This window comes from Zophobas morio, unplaced genomic scaffold, assembly GCF_036711695.1.
Source record: "Zophobas morio isolate AGI-343-1 ecotype UQ-CSIRO unplaced genomic scaffold, CSIRO_AGI_Zmor_V1 ptg000007l, whole genome shotgun sequence".
NCBI lineage: Eukaryota > Metazoa > Arthropoda > Insecta > Coleoptera > Tenebrionidae > Zophobas > Zophobas morio.
The window spans coordinates 2,455,502-2,474,490 of NW_026972112.1; the positions used below are offsets into that span (position 1 = coordinate 2,455,502).

The 18,989-nt window shown below is 34.5% G+C and overlaps 3 protein-coding genes across 4 annotated transcripts; 2 read left to right on the forward strand and 1 right to left on the reverse strand.

Annotated features, from left to right (window-relative positions):
* Positions 1 to 1,135: 1,135 nt before the first annotated feature.
* Positions 1,136 to 6,219, forward strand: LOC135124464 (uncharacterized). The gene is made up of 5 exons (XM_064049533.1): positions 1,136 to 1,330; positions 1,399 to 1,533; positions 1,945 to 2,081; positions 2,807 to 2,980; positions 5,116 to 6,219. The coding sequence occupies exons 1-5, from the start codon at positions 1,136 to 1,138 to the stop codon at positions 6,134 to 6,136; spliced, it is 1,662 nt and encodes a 553-aa protein (XP_063905603.1). The 3' UTR covers positions 6,137 to 6,219.
* Positions 1,399 to 4,316, reverse strand: LOC135124211 (uncharacterized). The gene is made up of 2 exons (XM_064049119.1): positions 3,054 to 4,316; positions 1,399 to 2,967 (listed from the first exon to the last, which is right to left on the reverse strand). Exons 1-2 carry the CDS (start codon positions 4,125 to 4,127, stop codon positions 2,812 to 2,814), a joined length of 1,230 nt encoding a protein of 409 aa, XP_063905189.1. The 5' UTR covers positions 4,128 to 4,316; the 3' UTR covers positions 1,399 to 2,811.
* Positions 6,220 to 14,679: 8,460 nt separating the features above from the next.
* LOC135123979 (uncharacterized) lies at positions 14,680 to 18,253 on the forward strand. Of its 2 annotated transcripts, none has more exons than XM_064048838.1 (3): positions 14,680 to 14,779; positions 14,820 to 15,012; positions 15,060 to 18,253. In XM_064048838.1, exons 1-3 carry the CDS (start codon positions 14,717 to 14,719, stop codon positions 18,170 to 18,172), a joined length of 3,369 nt encoding a protein of 1,122 aa, XP_063904908.1. In that variant the 5' UTR covers positions 14,680 to 14,716; the 3' UTR covers positions 18,173 to 18,253. The 2 variants fall into 2 exon arrangements, with proteins under 2 accessions (XP_063904908.1, XP_063904909.1); XM_064048839.1 differs by having other exon boundaries at positions 14,820 to 15,009.
* Positions 18,254 to 18,989: the final 736 nt, after the last annotated feature.

The window sequence follows — 18,989 nt, forward strand, 5'->3', positions numbered from 1 at the left end:
GCGGTAAATTTTTAATCAAAATATATTTGTTTATCCCCTCCACAAAATCAATAATGTCATCTCAAAATTTTGCAGAATGAATCCTATCTTTTCGGATGACAAATTTGGGATGGCGAGACCCACAGAAGTATAAACAAGAGATAGTCAAGATATCATCAAAATGGAATACAAATGATGAGGCTTCCAGTCAAATTCTCAAGAAAGCGCTATTTAACTTAATAAATTAGACTGCCTTTAAATAATCTTGTTCTTGTTACTCTCTATAGAAGCTAGTTTTGATAAGATATGACTGATTTTGTCATTTTTGACTTTTTCAACTATGTTCAAAAATGTTCTAGACATTTTTTTGTAGATTTACACACCCAGATATCATTTTCATCTTCGTTTCTTTGAAAATTTCTATCGATTTTCCAAAATCGTCAACCGAAATAATAATATAGCAATTTATACGATTAGCACTAGATGGAGAAATATCGCGGTTGTAGATTAATAGGGAAAATTATGGGCGTTTTTCGCAGTCGCAGTCTTATTGGTGTATTTTGTGTTGCGTAACCGACATGCGTTGGTGCTGTTGTGTCACCAATTACTAGTGATAAGATAATTTAAAACTTAAACTTTAAAATTTACGTTATTAAGTTATCAGGTGCCAAATTTAGAATTATAATGAAGTGTTTTTTAGTAAAATGCTACAAAAAACAAAATTTATATCTTGTTTATTTTAATAGTAAAGTACCTTTTGTACTTTCGTCCTTAAGTTGACAGCTTATCAAACCATTAATTAATACACTTATATACCGTTCAGGATGTTTTTAGAGAAAGGTAGGCTATCAAAATCTAGTAATTTGGTTTGTAACCAATTTCGAATATGCAAAGATCCCTAATGGAAAATGAAATTTGATTTTCTGAAAAATTACTCAAAAAGTCTTTCACATTTTGTAGTAATTCGTGTTAGAATTCGACTCTTCTCTATTTCTCGAATCAATTGCAAAAGCAATATATGATCAACTTCAAGGATTTTATACACAGCCACCTCCAGAATTCTAACCTATATTTAAAATAGTAACACAACAAAAAACTATCATTTTTTGCTTTTTCCGACACTCATATCCTCGAAAACAAATTCCAAGAGCCCCTCATGGACACCTGCACCCTCCCATCCCCCAACCAGGACATCATCCAGCACCAAATCAGCTGCATCAACCTCAACTCCAACTTGAAACTCTCCAAAAGCTCTCTGGGCTTCGATTCCGAAAACCGACTTTTCAAATCCCAGCGCCTCCAAGCAGCCCTCGCGTTTTGCCACAAAAACGTAGAAAACTGGTACCGAGAAGTCCGAATAGCCCCTGACTTAAGGGGGTACTGACTCTTACAACGTTTTCTAATTCCGCTGTCCCAAAGAAAAAACACGTCAACCAGAGGGCGGAGTTTATGTTTACTGTTTCTTGTCCTCTCGAATATATCAATACCTCTGTTCTTTTCGCACTATTACAGGCACCCATATTAAATTTACAAAGAACGATGCTAACATCAATAGTGAGAAACGAACTGGACTGAACTGCTCATAAATCAAAGTGAAGTGACAATTTTAGCACCCCGTTTTAGGTCACATTTCCAAAGAAGATGAGGTTTTTGCCGTAACTTATTAGACAAGTACTTGTTTTCTTGTTCGAGTATCTATGTAGTCACAAAATTTCAGTACGTACGGTTGTGTAGGAAATTAGTGATGTGATATGTGGTATCTGTCAGTCAACTCATCAATTCAAGTAATAATTTTATACACCTTTGGATTTATAATAAGGCACACTAGGCACTGGCCTAGGGCATCAAAGCTGGAGGGGCCCCAAAGCCTTTAGAAATGTATATTTAAAATAAAAAATTGCAACATTTTATTATCTTAGTACTCATTGCCAAATTTTTAATTGTTCGGGTAATTCTTTGTGGTAGGTCACCGCTGCCGACACAGGAAATCACATGTGCAAAGGCGGCCAGTTTGCGAGCAAATCAGTACGGAATACTGAACCTTATAGAACCCGTCTCCTTATTCTAACAAACGTTGGTTTGCCGTACAAACCGTGTGCAAAGTAGTTTCCGAAATTCCTGAGAATTTAAATAGGAGATCTAAACAGGTCATTTAAGAAACAATATATTTCAGCATCGTACAGTAGCAGATTTAGTAGCTTTCGGCGCTTCGCAATTTGTGCAATAGCATTACAATTTGATTTTTATTTTAGTACCTTTGTACTGTAAATGTTATTGTTGTCAGTCATATTTAGAAAAGCTAAGTTTTCAGTTCTTGTAATTTTCATAAAAGTGAACCCCATTACATTTTTTATTGAAGAATTTTTTATGTTTAAAATAAAATTAAAATTCGTAAATTATTAATAAATTTAAAAAGGCCCTTTGACATTGCCACAAATTAAAAAAAAATGTCAAATTGCTGTTAATTTTTTTGAGAAAAAAAATCACACGATTGCGGAACCTACAGCTACTTACCGACCGGTAACTGTAGGAAAAATCTTTCTTTTTTTTTATTGTACTGGTGCGGTTGCAGTGAGGAGTAGGAAGGTCACTGTGACCCCGTCCAGGTTTTATTAGTAAAAAAAAGTAGTTTATTTCCAACAGGAAATATAAAAATTGGAACAATTAATTTTAAAGTGGCTGGTTAAAAATAAAAATAAAAATATATAAAAATTGGAGCTAAACTAGTACACTTAGTATATGAACAAATTATAACATATTACCAATGCAAATTTATGAGTCTTTTTGTAAAAAAAAAAAAACTGAGTGTGGTCAATTATTTAATTAGAAAATCTATGTCGTCTTCTGGGGTTCTCTTTTCCTCAAATCACGAATTGGCAGATTTTTGGGATGTTGAGGATAGAGTAGCTCAGGCAATAAACAATTGTAGTAAAATTGTTCAAGACGGTATTCCATTTTTTGTGACCAAAATACGTCGTCTCTGGAAATCTGTAAATGAAAGGTAAACATATTTTTTTGTTTTGATTATACTGATAGCCACTAGGTTCTATATATGATCGTAGCATAATATTTACCCTTTCAACTTCTATACCGAGAGGTGTCCATATTACAAAATGGCAAATGTCACGCCTCGTAATATGCAATTGGCCCTGAATCTGAAAATAGTAATCGGAAGATTTTTTTAGTTGTATTTTCCCATTATTTGAAGTGCAATATGCAAGCTTTTTTTGTAAAATTGCATCTATTGGTGTCATCTGAGCCGCAGAGTAGGGGCATTTAATCTCTATGATGGCGTTATTGCCTATTAATCCATCTGGAGATGCGGCCAAAAATCCAAAATTAGCGTCTATAAACAACCCGCAAGGTTCAACAGTTACATCGTTCGCAATTTGAAACGCTTCTACGGCCATAGGCTCATGTGTTTTGCCCCAGTCTGTAGCGGTAGATCCCGAAAAGGTACTATACAACAGACTTTTCACGGTCGCTTGGCATGAAGTTGAATGCCTCATTTTACAAATTTTTCCAAAAACAGATGCTGTTAATCGCTTATATCTTTCTTCCACCCAAGTTCGATTGTTACTTTGACCAATAGTCTTCTGTTGCAACTCATTTATTTCCAGTGGTGTTTTTTGAAGAGCATCAAGAAAGGCCTTTTTTTCAATCTCATAGCTGTCTGGCAATATATTCGAAATGGCGGCAGCGTCAGGTCCATAATCAGCATCAGTTTCTGCGGGAAGTTTGATTTTCTTTTTATATTTTTCGGGAAAAAGTTGTCTTCTTGTGAGTTTGTTTTCATGAATTCTCTTCTTTTGAGCCATGTAAGATTTTACGAATTTACCAGGACTTCGCTTCGTTATGGATTTGTAGATCAAATGGGGATATTTGTAATGTCCTGTATTGAAACTGATTCCTGCCGCTTGACACCTTAATTGAAAAGAATCACGACCCGCCAAGTTAATTCTTTTTCCGCCTATAAATTTAGCAACTACAGAATTGTAACACTCTGCAGAGTTATTGTCCATATCTAGCAACAAACTATCTGCATGTTGAACAATTCTGTTTAGGACTATTCTAATGTCTTGCAATAAACCCGTGCGTGTCATGTCCGGAATGTAATTATTTGCACTGTCTTTGTCTGTAAATAACATAATTATTAAACAACAAAAATATCATTTGATTACTCCTGTATGTTTACCTTTACAAAAATATGTAGCACATTTAGAATGATCGCCAAATATGTGGTATATTGAATTAAGAATATCGGTGCGCAGACTGGCTACCTTTTCTTCATGACTACCACTTTCAGAACAGCGATATTTCACAGCGCTTTGAATGGCTGATCGAAATCTTCAGATGTTATTTTTTAATAAAAGACGCTGATCTGGAGTCACTATCTGCCTCGTAGAACTAACTCGTCTAGTAGTCAACTCTTTGAGGTGATTGCAGAAATTACGCAATAGATGATTTCTACACTCAATTTTACGCCGTACGCTTAGCCGCGGATTTTTTTTCAAATTTCGGTCACCTCTCGCCATGCTGTCTGTACCTACTACACTGCAGTTGCACGTTTTCTGGTCTGCAATCTGCATCGACCATAATAATTTCCAGATGTTTTTCTTGGGTTTTTTCAGTTTAGGGAAACATTTGACCAGTCAAGTTATACACACAACAAAAGGCAGCTAAGAGCTGCCGACACTATTGGGGAGATGCAGTGGTTCTGTTTCAAATAACTCCCTCTACACGCCAACCCGTTGGCAGCAACTCGAGCTGCTGATACCAAATCGTATTGTGCAGATGTCTAGAATTTTGCAAAATACAAGCGCATTGTTAACTTTTTACAAATTTTTATTAACCAGAACTGCAATTCATGAATGACACTACACGGCCAGCTATACTTATATTTAATCGCTGAATGCTGTTTATCTATATTTACGTTGAAACATTACAATAAAAACGCTTATTTTATACCGACTTATTTCAACTGATTTTTAGAATTATAAGCATTCATGAAGCTAGCCGTGTAGATAAATCCTTTCTACAGGTACAATCCAAATTTTGTTAAATTCCAATGAAAATTCGACTCGCTGTTTGCAAAATTCTAGACCCATGTAAGTATGCTTTTACGAAGTGAGTCAGTACCCCCTTAAAACACGACACGTTTTGCCCCGAGTGCCGGCAACCCCAGTGCGAATGCAAGCAATACGAAGACAAGCAGATCATCACAAAAGAAGCCATGGAGAAGTTCCCTAAACCGAAAAAGTGGTACAAGTACTTCAAAATCTTGGGAAAGAACGAAGAAGGACCGCAGTTCACCGACATAAGAGATCCTTTAGACGGAATGGAGAAAGGAAAGAGCATAGAGAGGTATAAAGACATGTCCAAGCTAATTGAAGAGAAATTTGGAAGGAAGAGCTACAACCCTGTGAAGAAATCCGCGAGTTTTATGTTCTCGACGAAGAGGATCGACTTGGAGGAGACGTCCCACGGTGGGAAAAACAACCCGGCGTTGTTGAAGTGTCAGAGTTTGGACACGCAGCTGTATTCTATTTCGGAAAGCCAGAAGAACCACCCGGAGCGCGGGTCCATGCGAAGCTACGACTTCCAGATGTGTATTCTGGATGAAGATGCGAAGGAAGAGTTGAAGTTGGACGAGATCAAGCCGGTTGTTGAAGTCAAGTTGAAGAAGACTAAGCCGGATCTGATTCCGACGCTGCCGAAACAGGACCATGACCATTCGTATATAACTGAGAGGCTCTGCACGGAGTTCCACGTTAAAACCAAAGTACAAAAAGCTAAATGTGGGAAAATGGTGGACGGGAGATATAAGAACGATCTTCCGAAGACCAGGTCTGTGGTGGTGCAGATTCATGAGGTGAAGTCCAGTGAAGGGTTTGTTAATGTCGATGATATTCCGTATAGTCAAGTGGCTGATGAGGTGTGTCAGCGGAAGAATGAAGGGGGCGGGGCGAAGTGTCAAGATGAGAATATCGATGCCGAGATTTGTGAGAGTTCTTCGGGTTGTCCGAATTGTGATAATAGTAAATTGTGTGAGTGTAAGAGGACTAAGACGGAGTATTGTTATGTTAAGTTAGGGTCGAATGGTGATAGTGTGACGCAGTCGGATTCGGATGAAGCTATATATAACACGTTGAGATGAGGATGCGCTTAACTCTAATTTAATTATTTTTTTATTAATATTATGAGTAATACTGTTTCCTACCAATAAAATATTTAATATTTTATCCGAGTTTTATTGTCTGAAGAATCTTACAAGATACAGTTAAAAACTGAAAAACTTACAATGTCAAGACTACTTGGAAACATTGGAAATTTTATAAATCTAAAATTTATTTCTTTTCACCACAGATGTCGTTGAATGGTAAAAATAAGATGTCCGAGCATTTTGATTAACGGAAAACAATATAAAAGCTAAATATTCTGTCCTTCAACTTATACTTATATAAGGCGGCAACTTACGACATTATCTCTAGAGGTACTTCAAAATAATATTTGTTCATTTTTGTATCATTAAACAATCTTATTTTCAATCTAAAACGTAAAAAATGCCAATCATTATTGTTTTCGTTATCTATCTTTTTCATCGGCCTATCTGATTTTGTATTATTAAAATACAACTAATAACCTGACTAACGAAATCTTATCTTGTCACGCATTTGCAACCGCTTATTTTCATCTTCATTTTTAATCGTTTTGGTGGTTTTGACTCATTTCTGAATAATTTAAATATGTCCTAGTTGCGTCAGAATTCGGAAAAGAGATAATTTGGAATAGATTGGATGTCCAAAATTCAAACTTTGCTCCCGGTCCATTCTGGTTCTCCTGATATAATATCAAAAATTAAATGCGTCGTGAAGTACTATGGCACCAAGAACATTTGCGATAAATCAATTAAAAACATTTTAAACTTTGTAATTCGTATTGCAATAATCTGATTAAGCAAACAACTTCCATTTTTATAATTATCAGCAGGTGTTTTTTTTGTAAAGTGCTAAAATTTCAAAATTTATATCTTGTTTATTTGAATAGTTAAGTACCACTTCTATAGCACATTTTAGAAAACAGGTCTTGCAACGGTGTTGTTCATTATTAAAGACGTATCGTTTTTCTGAAAATTTTCTCATAAGTTCTTTTTTTCACGTATATAATTTAATCGCCACCAGTGCTAGGACAATTGTTCTGTAAAATTCACACTTGCGGTCTTTGGTTTTGCTTATATATCTTTTTTTTAAGTTTTTTGCTTTTACAGCAATCTGAAAATCGTCGGAATTTGACTCCTGCGCAGTCGCATATTAACTCTTGATGCTTCCATAAATTGTACTCCCAGTTTAAAGTCGTTTTTATGACAAGAAAATAAACATTATCACCTCGTTTGTACCCCACCACAGACAATATGAGTTCAATAACAAAGTACGGCCCTTCAAGGAACCGACCAGTTTCTTATTTATGGCTAGGGATTTACTTTATTGTCTCCATCATCAATTTCGACACAATGGACCTATCATAAAAACCTCTTTAAACTTGGAAGACAATACATATGTAAATCAAAATGTGGTGTGGTTATTAATTTATTATTAATTAAACTTTAATTCAATAGACCTAGATCAATAAAGGATTAACTTACGACTGACATATCTAACATACATAAACTACTCTACCAGGAAAAATGTGAAGAACACACAGTTATGGCAAAATATATAGTATGTGGTATATGTAGGTTATTAGTATTTCCATTAGAAAATATCAAAAAATTGAGATTCACTAGATTTGGTAGCAATAAATCAAACTAGCTAATTATAACAACTTTTATTTTCATCGGTACAATAAAGATCAGTTTCTAAATACTTAATAATAAATAATAATAATAATAAAAATGTTAACATAGAAAAAAAAAGCAATAAACTTAATTATATTATGACAATATTAGTATTATTATTATAGAGCGGAAAATAAATATGCAGCAAAATTTTGAGAAATATGATCATATGATAGGCACCAAATTTATGCAAATATGCAGTAACTTTCTTAATATATGCAGAGATATGCAGTTGCATATGCTTCAAAAATTAAAAAAAAAGCTTAATAAGCGAACTAAATTTATTTATAAATTACAAAAACAAGTTTCCCGAGCTTACGTTTTATTACAAAAAAAAAACATAAATCACATTGCAAAGTGTTTAATTACATCTCACTAACACATGAATCACGTTTTTAAAGATAATATTCTTATACTAAAAAATAAATATAAACAGAACAAATTAAAAAATAGTAGTAATCCACTATTTAATTACTATTTTGGTAACAATTTATTTTTAAAAATGTTTCTAAATATTCTAACAAAAAGTTTTTCCGGTGATTCTAAAGTAGGTATAGGTATTTTTATATAGAAAAACTGCGTACTACGTCCACAGAATAAGTTCAGGAAAAGTTTAATCCATAAATTAATTCGAGTTATCTTCGGCATATCGATACACCTGTGTCCCTTTAAATGCTTTCAATACCAACTCACGATGAAAAATAATAGTATAACGTTCCTTCGACCACCACTAAACATACCATTAATACACTTAACGAACAAAAATATTGGGAACGAACGGTATTTCCAAAAGTAATTAAGGCGCGAATTTACCTGGAAGGATGGCTTAACACCCAGTGGTGTCTCCAAACTACCATAAAACCCAAACCTTTCCTAGTTATTTGAAGCCTCAAGACAATATTTGCAATATGATTCATAAAATTTCGTCTTTCTAGATAAATGCCGATAGAATTTAGCACAAAAATTGATAAAAATGCAAAATATGCACCCATTCCGTGAAATATGCAGCAGAAGGCCAATATATGCAAATATGCAATTTTTTTTTATAGCTGTATTCAGTTTTAATTAGCATGATTCGTTCATATATTAAATATCAAGACTTATATGCAAAAAATAACGGATATGCAAATTTCATAAAATCCGCTCTCTAATTATTATTAACTAAGTGAGTACTCATTTACTATTAAAGGTGGTCAAAATCAGTGCAATTGTTTATTAGTTTTTTTTTGGTTCTTATTTTTAAGAAGTATTAGGTCTCTACCGACGTAGATAAAGAATAAAATGACACCTTGCGAAGTTGCTAGGAAGTCAAATAAAAAAACGAAAACCACACTAACAGAAATTTCTGCTATAAAACCAAAAATCCAGGTAAGTCCAAGCAAAAAGAATAGAAATGCAGTGCGTTGAACTCGACGATCTTGGCGAATTGCATTGTAAACAAAACAACAAGTTACCAAATTAAACACCAGAATAGTAGAAATAGGCCACCACACCCCAACATAAAGGGCAGAATCGGTTGGATAACAGATTCCCGACTTACTTTTCACGTAAGAATCACTGTCTAACCCTAACACGATTAAAACAATAAGCAAAGGAAGACTAACCACAAACATGGTTGATTTTTTAATAACATGTTCGAAGTCGTACTCTTTACCGAGAACGCTGACTCTGAACTGGAAAAGTGCCATCAGGAACGTCCAACAAAACTGAACCAAAACAGAATAGTGAACAACAACCCCTGAAATCACACAAAGGGCGTAGATTTTTAAATATTCGTCAATATTGTCAGAAATCAAAAATACTACAATCTGAAATATACCGGAAACGGTAAAAAACAGCAAAATCTTAGTCTTGATGTCTTTCCACCAGGTTTTAGACAATACGGCTTTTAGAATTATGCCGGAGAAACCGATTAAAGATAACACGCAGTTGATGTTCGTAATCCACTGAAGAATAATCTGTTCAGTTTCGGTGTACCTGCCTTCATCTGCCCCTAGTAAAAGGGAACCAAAGTGTGTGGCGTGCCAAAAATCGCACTGTACCAAAGTGGAGAGTGTTTTGGTTGCGTTGTCTCTCTTCCAGAAACCTGGAATACTGTGGGGTACGTCGTACTTCCAGTACACACACGCATTTTCGTATTTCATTTGGGAATCTATTTTGTGAAACGTCGATATGGGGCCGGAAAAATTTCCTTCGAATTCGTGGAGAATAACGTCGAAGATGATACTCGCTGTTTCGTTTATTATAGTTGTATTTTCGTTGAATAAGACATCGTTCAAATATATGTTTATTATAAATGTTGAGTTTTGGCAAATTTGAGCTTTCAATTCTGGACTTAAAATTAGTGCACTAGTTAAATTTTCGTATGTCAAGTAGTTAGATACATCAAGAGAATCGTTTAAAACCAAGTATGTGTTATTATCGAAAAGTATCAGACCATTGAAATTGTTGCAATTAAGAATCAGGGGTAGAAAATTGTCTAGGACGCTTGAAAAATCGCTTGTGTATACTTGCTTTTCTACTAACACATCGGTGTAGTATAAGAGCGAGTCAGTTGCCATATAAAGTTTCTGACTTTCCACAAGGATATCTCTTGGAACGTGTTGAATATTGTTAATAATTTGTGTTAAGTGTTCTAAGTTAACTGTTTCAGCACTTACTCTTTTTAAAATTTCCGCACTGAGAAAAACATCTATAGGAGCAAACTCATTGAATCTAGAGGATACTTGAACAAGTCTTGAAATAATTTCAAAACTCGGTGCATCAGAAGCTAGTATATCGGATAAACTTTGCATTACGGCATCTGGAGGTATTACTGCCAAAGCTACGTTCCCCGTTCGTGAAAATTCACAACTGAAATAATATTCGTGAAGCGTAAAATAACCTCCTACAGCCCAGGAGCTAGACGAAAGATTGGTATTCCAAAATACACATTTTACATTATAAGCTAACTGGTCTGGCGTAAATTTATAATAAATGTTATAATTCGGAAGCTGGAAACCGGGATCATAGACTAGATATATGTCTTGTATATATTTAGACAGCTCATCAGGAAATAATCCACTATTAAAAAAGATTGCCATATATCTTGAATCCATGGTTGCCGTAGAAAAGAATGAAATACAACTTTCCAAATTCTCTTTAGATAATATTTCGGTCACATTGTAGCCATCACTGTATGATACTGTCCGTTCGTCGCCGGTGTTTAGAACATATACAAAATGTCTAACAAAAACATCGTAACAGTGATATGCAAAATTTGTTTTTACTAGTACGCTAGGGTCAAAACACCAAAACTTATATTCGGGAATTTTTCCTAACCAAACATCGGTGGCATGAAACTGCACTTGCGATTCCAGTAACACTTTGCTATCAACATTTAAAATATTATCTACTATAGTACAAAGCGCGTCCTTGGATATATTTCCTGAGTTAATGGTACTCAAAAATTCAGATGTTAAATACACATCAAAAGGACTAAATAACGCAGAAGCGTTCAAGACTTCATACAACTGAGGGAGAATATTGGCTTCTGTTGAACTTATCAATGATAACAACGCATCCGTAACTGAAGATTTTTCTGGAAATTCACAGCTTTCTGTAACATCTTCCCACTGTGCGTCTTCACCACACCTTCTGGTTAAACGACCCCCGTCAACTTTAAAACAGTACTCTTTTGGATTAGTTATTTCTCCTATGACCGTTTCTGGCCAAGTCAAACCGTTTTCCATAATTTCGGGACATCCAGCAGCCAGTAAACTAAAGATTTCAAAATTTACAGGGTTCATTTCAAAAGGCAAGTGAGTCGTTGTAGAATTTGCTCTTGAACACTCGAAACCAACATTTATCGATACATGTCTTTTGTCTTCGTCCAACCCATTTATTTTTATCAGACGGTAAGGGCAGTAACTATTTACCAAATGTTCTTTTAAGAGGTCGATAATCTCAGGGTTAAGAGGAATTATACTTTCGTTATACTTCATGTGGATAGTTTCAATAAATGCATCAGTTTTGAAAGATAGTACGTTACTGGTTACTGCATTTGCTTCAAAGGATGTGAAACCTTCGCACCAGTAGTTACCAGAACCAGTACTGAGCGGTTGAAATTGATATACCGTCTGAGTATTATTTTGAAAAATGAGAGTCAAATTTACATAGCGGTATAACAGGGTTGAAGAATTTGCATCCGTAAAGCAATAGATTGATAAATTCGGATTTATTTCGTTCGAAGAATAAATGTTTAAGACGAAGTTAAAATCGGTGTTGTAGGTTAGAGTTAAAGTTACGGTTGGAAATACTTCTGGTAAATCTCTTTCTACAAGTGAACACGAAAGCGGTTGTTCGCTCAAAAGCCATCCAGTGGGACTGGAAACTACGTAAAACTTTGTGTCTACAAAAACTGCTTCTGGGGACCAGAAACTATAATCTATTTCTTGTCTTGACCTGGTCCAAACTAACGTTCCATTTGAGGATTTCTCAAGCCCGATCTCACAAGTCTCATTTGTTAAGAGTTTGTAGATGTTATTCTGATACGGTGATAAAAATTCAGCTTTGTGATATGTCGTATTAGGAGATGTTTCAAGACATATACATTTGGACTTTGCATTTAATGTACTGGAAACACAGTTGCCAAACGCTTCACATAACGTACCTTGCTTTCGATTTTGCTTTGCGTAAGCGCATACTCCCTGATGAATTTCTAGGCACGATACAGCCACTATGTAGGAACTGTTGTAATAGACTAGACAATTTTTGTTCTTTATTCCACCCTCAAAAAAAAAATAATCTTCAAAAACGGTCTTGTATAACCCACTGTATTCTGTCCATTGTAAGAATCCAATACCATTGGTCAAGTTTCGTTGGACTGGCATCCAGACAGGTCCCAAGCTTTCTTCATCAATGACGTGCTTATAAGAATCGAACGGTAAGGTGTTGCTGAATGGACAGTTTGGCGGAAAAATTGATGCTTTGCTTAATGTGTAACAAAATTCTTTAGCATTACTGAAACCTTCTGGACATTCTGGTAATGATTTGAGTTCAAAATTGTTAGTTTTGGAACAGAATTTGGTCTTAAAGCATTCCTCGGTTATGTTGTTCCTTTTATTATCGATACACGAAAATTCATCTTGGTTTGTTCTGTTAATAAAATTACACATCTGTGAAATTTTTAGTTTTGTTCTTATCTTGTTCATAACTTACCGGTGGTACATGTAGCAACATGCTTTGTTCCACAATAATGGCACATATTAACAAATATTTGGAAATCATTTCAACTACTTATGTTGCAAGAGAACAAAAAACAAATTTCTAGATAAATTTGACGACAAATTTATATATGTTGGAAATTATAAATAAACATTATTTTCAGAGATTAGATTAGATTAATCAAAATCAAGCTACTCGTTAATGCGAACGAAGATTTGAGTTGTTTCTTCAAAATGCTCATAAATCTTGAATCCAAAGAATTCCCACGGCAATGTCGATCTCAAGTTTTTTATTTAGACACACAATATCCGAAACTACTGGACAGATTGCTGTCGCGTTGATGGTAAATGCTAACCAAAATTTGTTTTATTCATATCTATCAACAATCACAACAACAATTTGATGACGTCAACCCAAAAGTTTTGTAATATACTCTACTTTCGGTTTTATAATCAGCTCCTATTTTTTTAGGTTATGCAGCCAGAATTTTGTGATAAATAAAAAACTGTTTACGCTAATTAAAATTTATCGTGGTTGTGAAAACGTGTTAAAAACGGTTTATTTTCTTTATTGTTAGGTATGTATTTTCGGTATCCAAAGTCTATAGTTTCTGCGATTGTTACAGTTTTGAAAGATACACTGACATCTAAAGAAAAAGAATAAAACATTGGTCGAAAGTTATTTACTTCCCTCGTCTCTGAAATCTAATAAAACATAGCAAACTTTTTTGAAAAATTCTAAAATTTGTCTTCCCAAATTTTACGTTTTTATGAAATCCCCTGTAAGTTTATATAAAAATATGTATGTAATGTTTAGGTAAATGTAAAGAAACCTGCTACGCGCGTTTTTTAAATGAGTCTTTTTTTAGCGTGAGTTTGGTAAATTTTTAATCAAAATATATTTGTTTATCTCCTCCACAACATCGAAGACGTCATCTCAAAATTTTGCCAAATGAATCCTATCTAAAATGTGCAAAATATGATGAGTTTATTACTGTGATATGTAGATCATTGGATGACTCAAAAAAATTAATGAATGAATCAGTTTATTTTATTGATTAGATCCGGAACGGCGCTCCATTTTCTCGAAATTTTAGAAATGCAATACTGTTATTATTAGCATTAGGCTGCAGCTATCTTAATTGATATACGTGTCCTTGTTAAAATGTTGATGACGTCATCAATAATTTACTATTTATAGAAAAACTCATAAGAAAGATATGTATACTATGCTTCTTTACCGTGCTATAACAATACGCACATATGTTAATTTTAGCACACAGGGATCACCATAAAAAAATAAAATTCTCAAAGTTAAATTAGATAGATTATTATGGAAGCTGTATTTGTTCGGTTCGAACAATTGACGGAAGCTGAAGACCTATTTTTTCATACTTTAGAGGCCATGAAACGTCTACAAAACTCGAAAGTATATAAAACCAAATAGGTATGACTGAATTTTGAGGCGTAGTTAAAAAGTTTTCAACTTTAACCAACATAATTGTTGTTGTAAGTACTATTAAGATTATATTATTTAAAGATTTTAAAGATAGCGTTGGAGTGGCTATTTATCTCTTCTCCAGTGTAACATTTATTTCTAGATACATTGTGGAGGTTATCTTACCAGTATAAATCATTTTCAGTTATAATGAGCTACTTTTTTTGGACTGTTGTAATTGTTTCTTAAAAATTGTGAAGCATGTTCAAATATATGTTAATGTGTTGCTTCTTGTTCAACGAAATATTAGTGCGAGGGACATCGGTAAGGTTACTAGCTTTTGAAACTTCAACAACCTCCGTAGGTTTCTGATTTTGTTCACAGTACAAGGTTGACCACTTCTGACACGAAAGCATGTTCAAGTTTTTGGGACACAGTAGAGGAAAAATCAAAGTTTTCTGCAACCTATCCCAAGAATTTTAAACACTTTCTGTTATCGTGCGAAGGCAATGTTTTAAAGAAAAATGCTGAATATGTGGCTATATTAAAACCAGGTAGTGTGACTTACCGCTGTTTTTATAAAATAATTTTGTTGTCTTTTAAGGTGAATATAATCTTTTCCACGACAAGATTTCGACATATAACGAACTACTTCAACGTAAAAATGTAAGTTGTGGTTGGGAGTACATTGTACCAAGTGATCTAATTGAGTGTGTTCATCCGAGAGGAGATATTTTAAGTTCTGACCAAAACAGTATCTGCAATACAACATGCGTGAATTTTCAAAAGTCGTGTCCTGACTTGACTTCTGAAGACATGCTAAACGCTACTCACTACCTTTCAAAAATTAGTTTTGAAGACGTCACTTCCTGTTTACTGTTTATTCCTGAGGGTCATGAATCAACAAAAGAACTGATTCGATGCACAGTTACAGACAAGGGAATAGAGTCAGTTTTTCCCCATTTAAATTTCAGAAGCGAAAACAACAATTTTGCTAATTTACAATTGTGTCAGGGTGGTAACGATTCCTGTCCACTCAATTGTGATTGTAGTTTAACCTGGCTAGAGACTTCATCAGATGAACCTGTTTACTCAAAGGAGTATTGTTTTAAACAAGATGGTACTCGCTTAAGTAGAACTTGCGATAAAGAAAGTACTGGAGAAGCAGCTTGGTCAAACATTGAATCTTGTGACTGTGAAATACCAAAATGTTCCACCATAACGTATTCATTACTAGATTTACTCGACGAAGCATCTAATCCTACGGCACTGAAAACGATCGTTTCTGAATTATTGAAAATATCAAAAAACTACAACGATTTCAATCCATTTGATATTTATTTACTTGTAGACTTGATTTCTAAACTTTGGGAAGTAGACACGAGTAATTGTACTGACATTATTAACAACGTTTTAAATGTAAATAACAACGTGTTGATGGAATCACAATCAAAAATGCGTGCAATAGATAACTGGTTAGACTTTCTGTTATCTCGACATTCAAGAGACTGCAATCTAGAAGAAGAAAAGACAAATGTTGCTATAATAGAAGCTGTACGTGGAATAATTGTTGAAAAAAATGAAAAAGAATCAAAAATAAGCCAAGTGAACGAGTCATTTACTCTTGAGGATGTGCTAAAACAAAAAGATTTGGAAAGCGCTGTTTGGTTAAATTCGGACAGTAAGGAATGTTCCCGCTTTATTTATTATTCTAAAGATATTTTTTTTTCTGATCAGTCAGCATCAGACAATATAATATTTGGCGTAAAACTAACAAACGAGAGTGAAGCTAATGGGACGGTGTGGCTTATTTACAGATCTAATAATGAGACATACAACAAAAATGTGCAGTGCGCATCTTGGGAAATGGACGAATCTACCCGAGGACGGTGGAGTGTCAGTGGTGAATTTCAAATATCGGAGTTTAACTTTATTTGCAAGTTTCGCGGATCTGGAAATTTTGCCATCATGTTAGAACAGAAAAAAGAGTTACTCTGTGCTTTAAGTGATATCCTTACAGTTGATCATGATCCTGAAATGCTGTCACGAGTTTTACAGTTGTCTTCTAGACAACAAGAATTTGCACCTGTAAATGTTCAGCAAACAAATATGATTTTCAGAAAAGTCAGCAATTTGAGTGCGAGTGATGCTGATTTAGAAAATGTGAATGGAATAATTAATAATTTCCACAAAATTGAGAAAAATGTATTACAAGAAAGTCAGTTCAACGGTAGCGCAACAAGTAATCTATTATATTATATTAGTGATATTTTTCGTAGTTATAAACTTGAAACTGACAATCTTACCATCAACTCTGGAAATTTTTTCACTTCCTTTCTTAAATTAAGCGACGACTTCAGTGGTTTCGTACAGTTTAACAATAAATCAGTATCCACACTAACAAACATCGTAAATGCAACAGAATTACTTAAATATGAAAATTTACACAGTGCGCTATTATTGTCTCCTGAACTAAAAAAACAGTTAAAGATAAACGAAACTGTTAGAATTAATGTATTTCTCAATAACGACTTATTCATTGAGCAGGCACGTACTTCTTATACACTTGTTAACAACATTTACGGCATAATTCTTCCTACAGTTAATAACTACAACACCAGCCTTGTTTCAACTTTTTATAAACTAGATTCCACGAAGTATCACCACGATTGTTTATATTGGTCTCAAAATAATTTGGAAAGCGTATTAGTCTGGAGAAGGAACACCACGACGACTGTCTCTTCTTTGCTTCGGTGCGATTTCGCGTACACCTCAAATTACTCTGTTGCAAATCATTTTACAGCATATTTTGGTTTTTATGAGGACAGAACTATCGGATTAGACTGGATTGTTAATATCATCGGTTCATTGTCTTTAGTAGCATTTCTTTGTTTATTCATACCTGCAACAAAACTTAAAAACTGGCCATCACAAATAAACAATGACGCATTTATTCTTTTTAATTGTCTTGGTATATTGCAATTTGTTATGCTGAACGTGTCTGCTAATATCAAAATTTATGTAGCAGCATATGCCCTTTGTGTTTTTTCCGGCGCCATTTTGCACTGTTGCGTGTTAATTCAGTTCTTTTGGATTTTAATAAATTTGTTTTTGTATTATAATAGAGCTGCAGGTATCACTGACATTCCCGAAAAGTTTGAAAAGAGGGCAATTTTTTTCATTTTGATTGTCCCTATAATCATAGTTGCAGGCACTTTGGGTGCGAATGGTGACAATTATATTAACAACAGAGCTGGTATTTGTTTCCCCGAAGGTAATATTGAATACTACACTTTATGGTGGCCCCTTTCACTATTGCTGATTTTTATTTTAACAATTAGTTTCTGTATTAAAGTAGAACTTGACCAAAAACGGAATAAATTAACACTAGAAAATCAGAAGCATGACGGTGCTGATAACGAGATTTCACTGACACCAGTTGAATTAGAACAATTGCAAAATGAAGTAAATACCTATAAATATTTTATGATAAGGATAGAAATATTATTTATTGTATTAGGTTTGACTTGGGTCTTTGGGCTTTTAGTAAAACTCCAGAATGATGTAATTTTTGTATACTTTTTCGTTGTTTTGTTAGCTTTGCAGGGTATAATTTTGTTTTTATTATATATAGTGTGTTATCAAGAGGCCCGAGACGCTACTCGTGTATGTATAATTTCGTTGTGGCAAAGTCTAGGATTTGGCAAATCAAAATAATAATTTTAAGGTAAAATTAGTTTGTTGTATAGAATTCGATTAAGAAAGTTTTCCATTTTTGTAACACTATGTAATAAAAAATTGTATGTATGTATGGATATAAATAAACCACTTTGTTAAGATTATTTAGAGTATTTGATTGCCAATATGATACAAAATATTTATCGAGACTAACCTTGCACCAAATCTGATTAAAATTGCTTTAGTGTTTACAAAGATATTAAATGAAAAAAACACTTTGTACTCCACGCTTATCCAACGAAAAAAATTCCTAGTTCCACAAATGAGGTCCCTCTGTATTCTGTAGGTATATATGTGTAAGGATATGGATTAAGTATCCTCACTCTCATTGAATCTAACGCGCAATTAGGTCGGTTAGATCTCTGAATGCGATGATTTTGAAATTACCTCACTTTACATATTGTTACGATTGACGGACGAATAATAAATCGGGTGTTGGTAAAACTCAAAAAATTTATTTCTTCAGGTCGAATTACAACACTATCTATTGCGACGAATATGTACAGAAATTATTCCGGCGCTCTCGACTGTCTTCACTGGATGAATGCCTCCATTACCTACGGTCGCCTCTATTTAAACCCATAGTCTCTGATCGAGATCCTTCACGAACATCCATCGCGACTCCGCTTCGAGACTCCCCTGGACGCCGCTTCGAGACGCTCCAGACCTGTCTTTATGCGCCCGCCTCTCGGCCGTCGACAACAGCGATGATTCACCCACGTACGTCCAGAAGGCTCTCGACCGCCATAGGCGTCGTACTGGGGCGGCGTAAGGGTGTATTTCGTAACACTGCCCC

Bases quoted from the DNA above. Each gene is read 5' to 3' on its own strand.
- LOC135124211 (XM_064049119.1), bottom strand. From the start codon at position 4,127: ATGTTATTTACAGACAAAGACAGTGCAAATAATTACATTCCGGACATG. The intron at 2,968-3,053 runs GTAAATATTATG...TTTCATTTACAG, and splicing joins TCGGTATAGAAGTTGAAAGG to ATTTCCAGAGACGACGTATT.
- LOC135123979 (XM_064048838.1), top strand. From the start codon at position 14,717: ATGTTCAAATATATGTTAATGTGTTGCTTCTTGTTCAACGAAATATTA. The intron at 14,780-14,819 runs GTAAGGTTACTA...CAACCTCCGTAG, and splicing joins TATTAGTGCGAGGGACATCG to GTTTCTGATTTTGTTCACAG. The intron at 15,013-15,059 runs GTGTGACTTACC...TTGTCTTTTAAG, and splicing joins GGCTATATTAAAACCAGGTA to GTGAATATAATCTTTTCCAC.
- LOC135124464 (XM_064049533.1), top strand. From the start codon at position 1,136: ATGGACACCTGCACCCTCCCATCCCCCAACCAGGACATCATCCAGCAC. The intron at 1,534-1,944 runs GTGAGAAACGAA...TCTTTGTGGTAG, and splicing joins GAACGATGCTAACATCAATA to GTCACCGCTGCCGACACAGG. The intron at 2,082-2,806 runs GTAGTTTCCGAA...TTATTTAATTAG, and splicing joins CCGTACAAACCGTGTGCAAA to AAAATCTATGTCGTCTTCTG.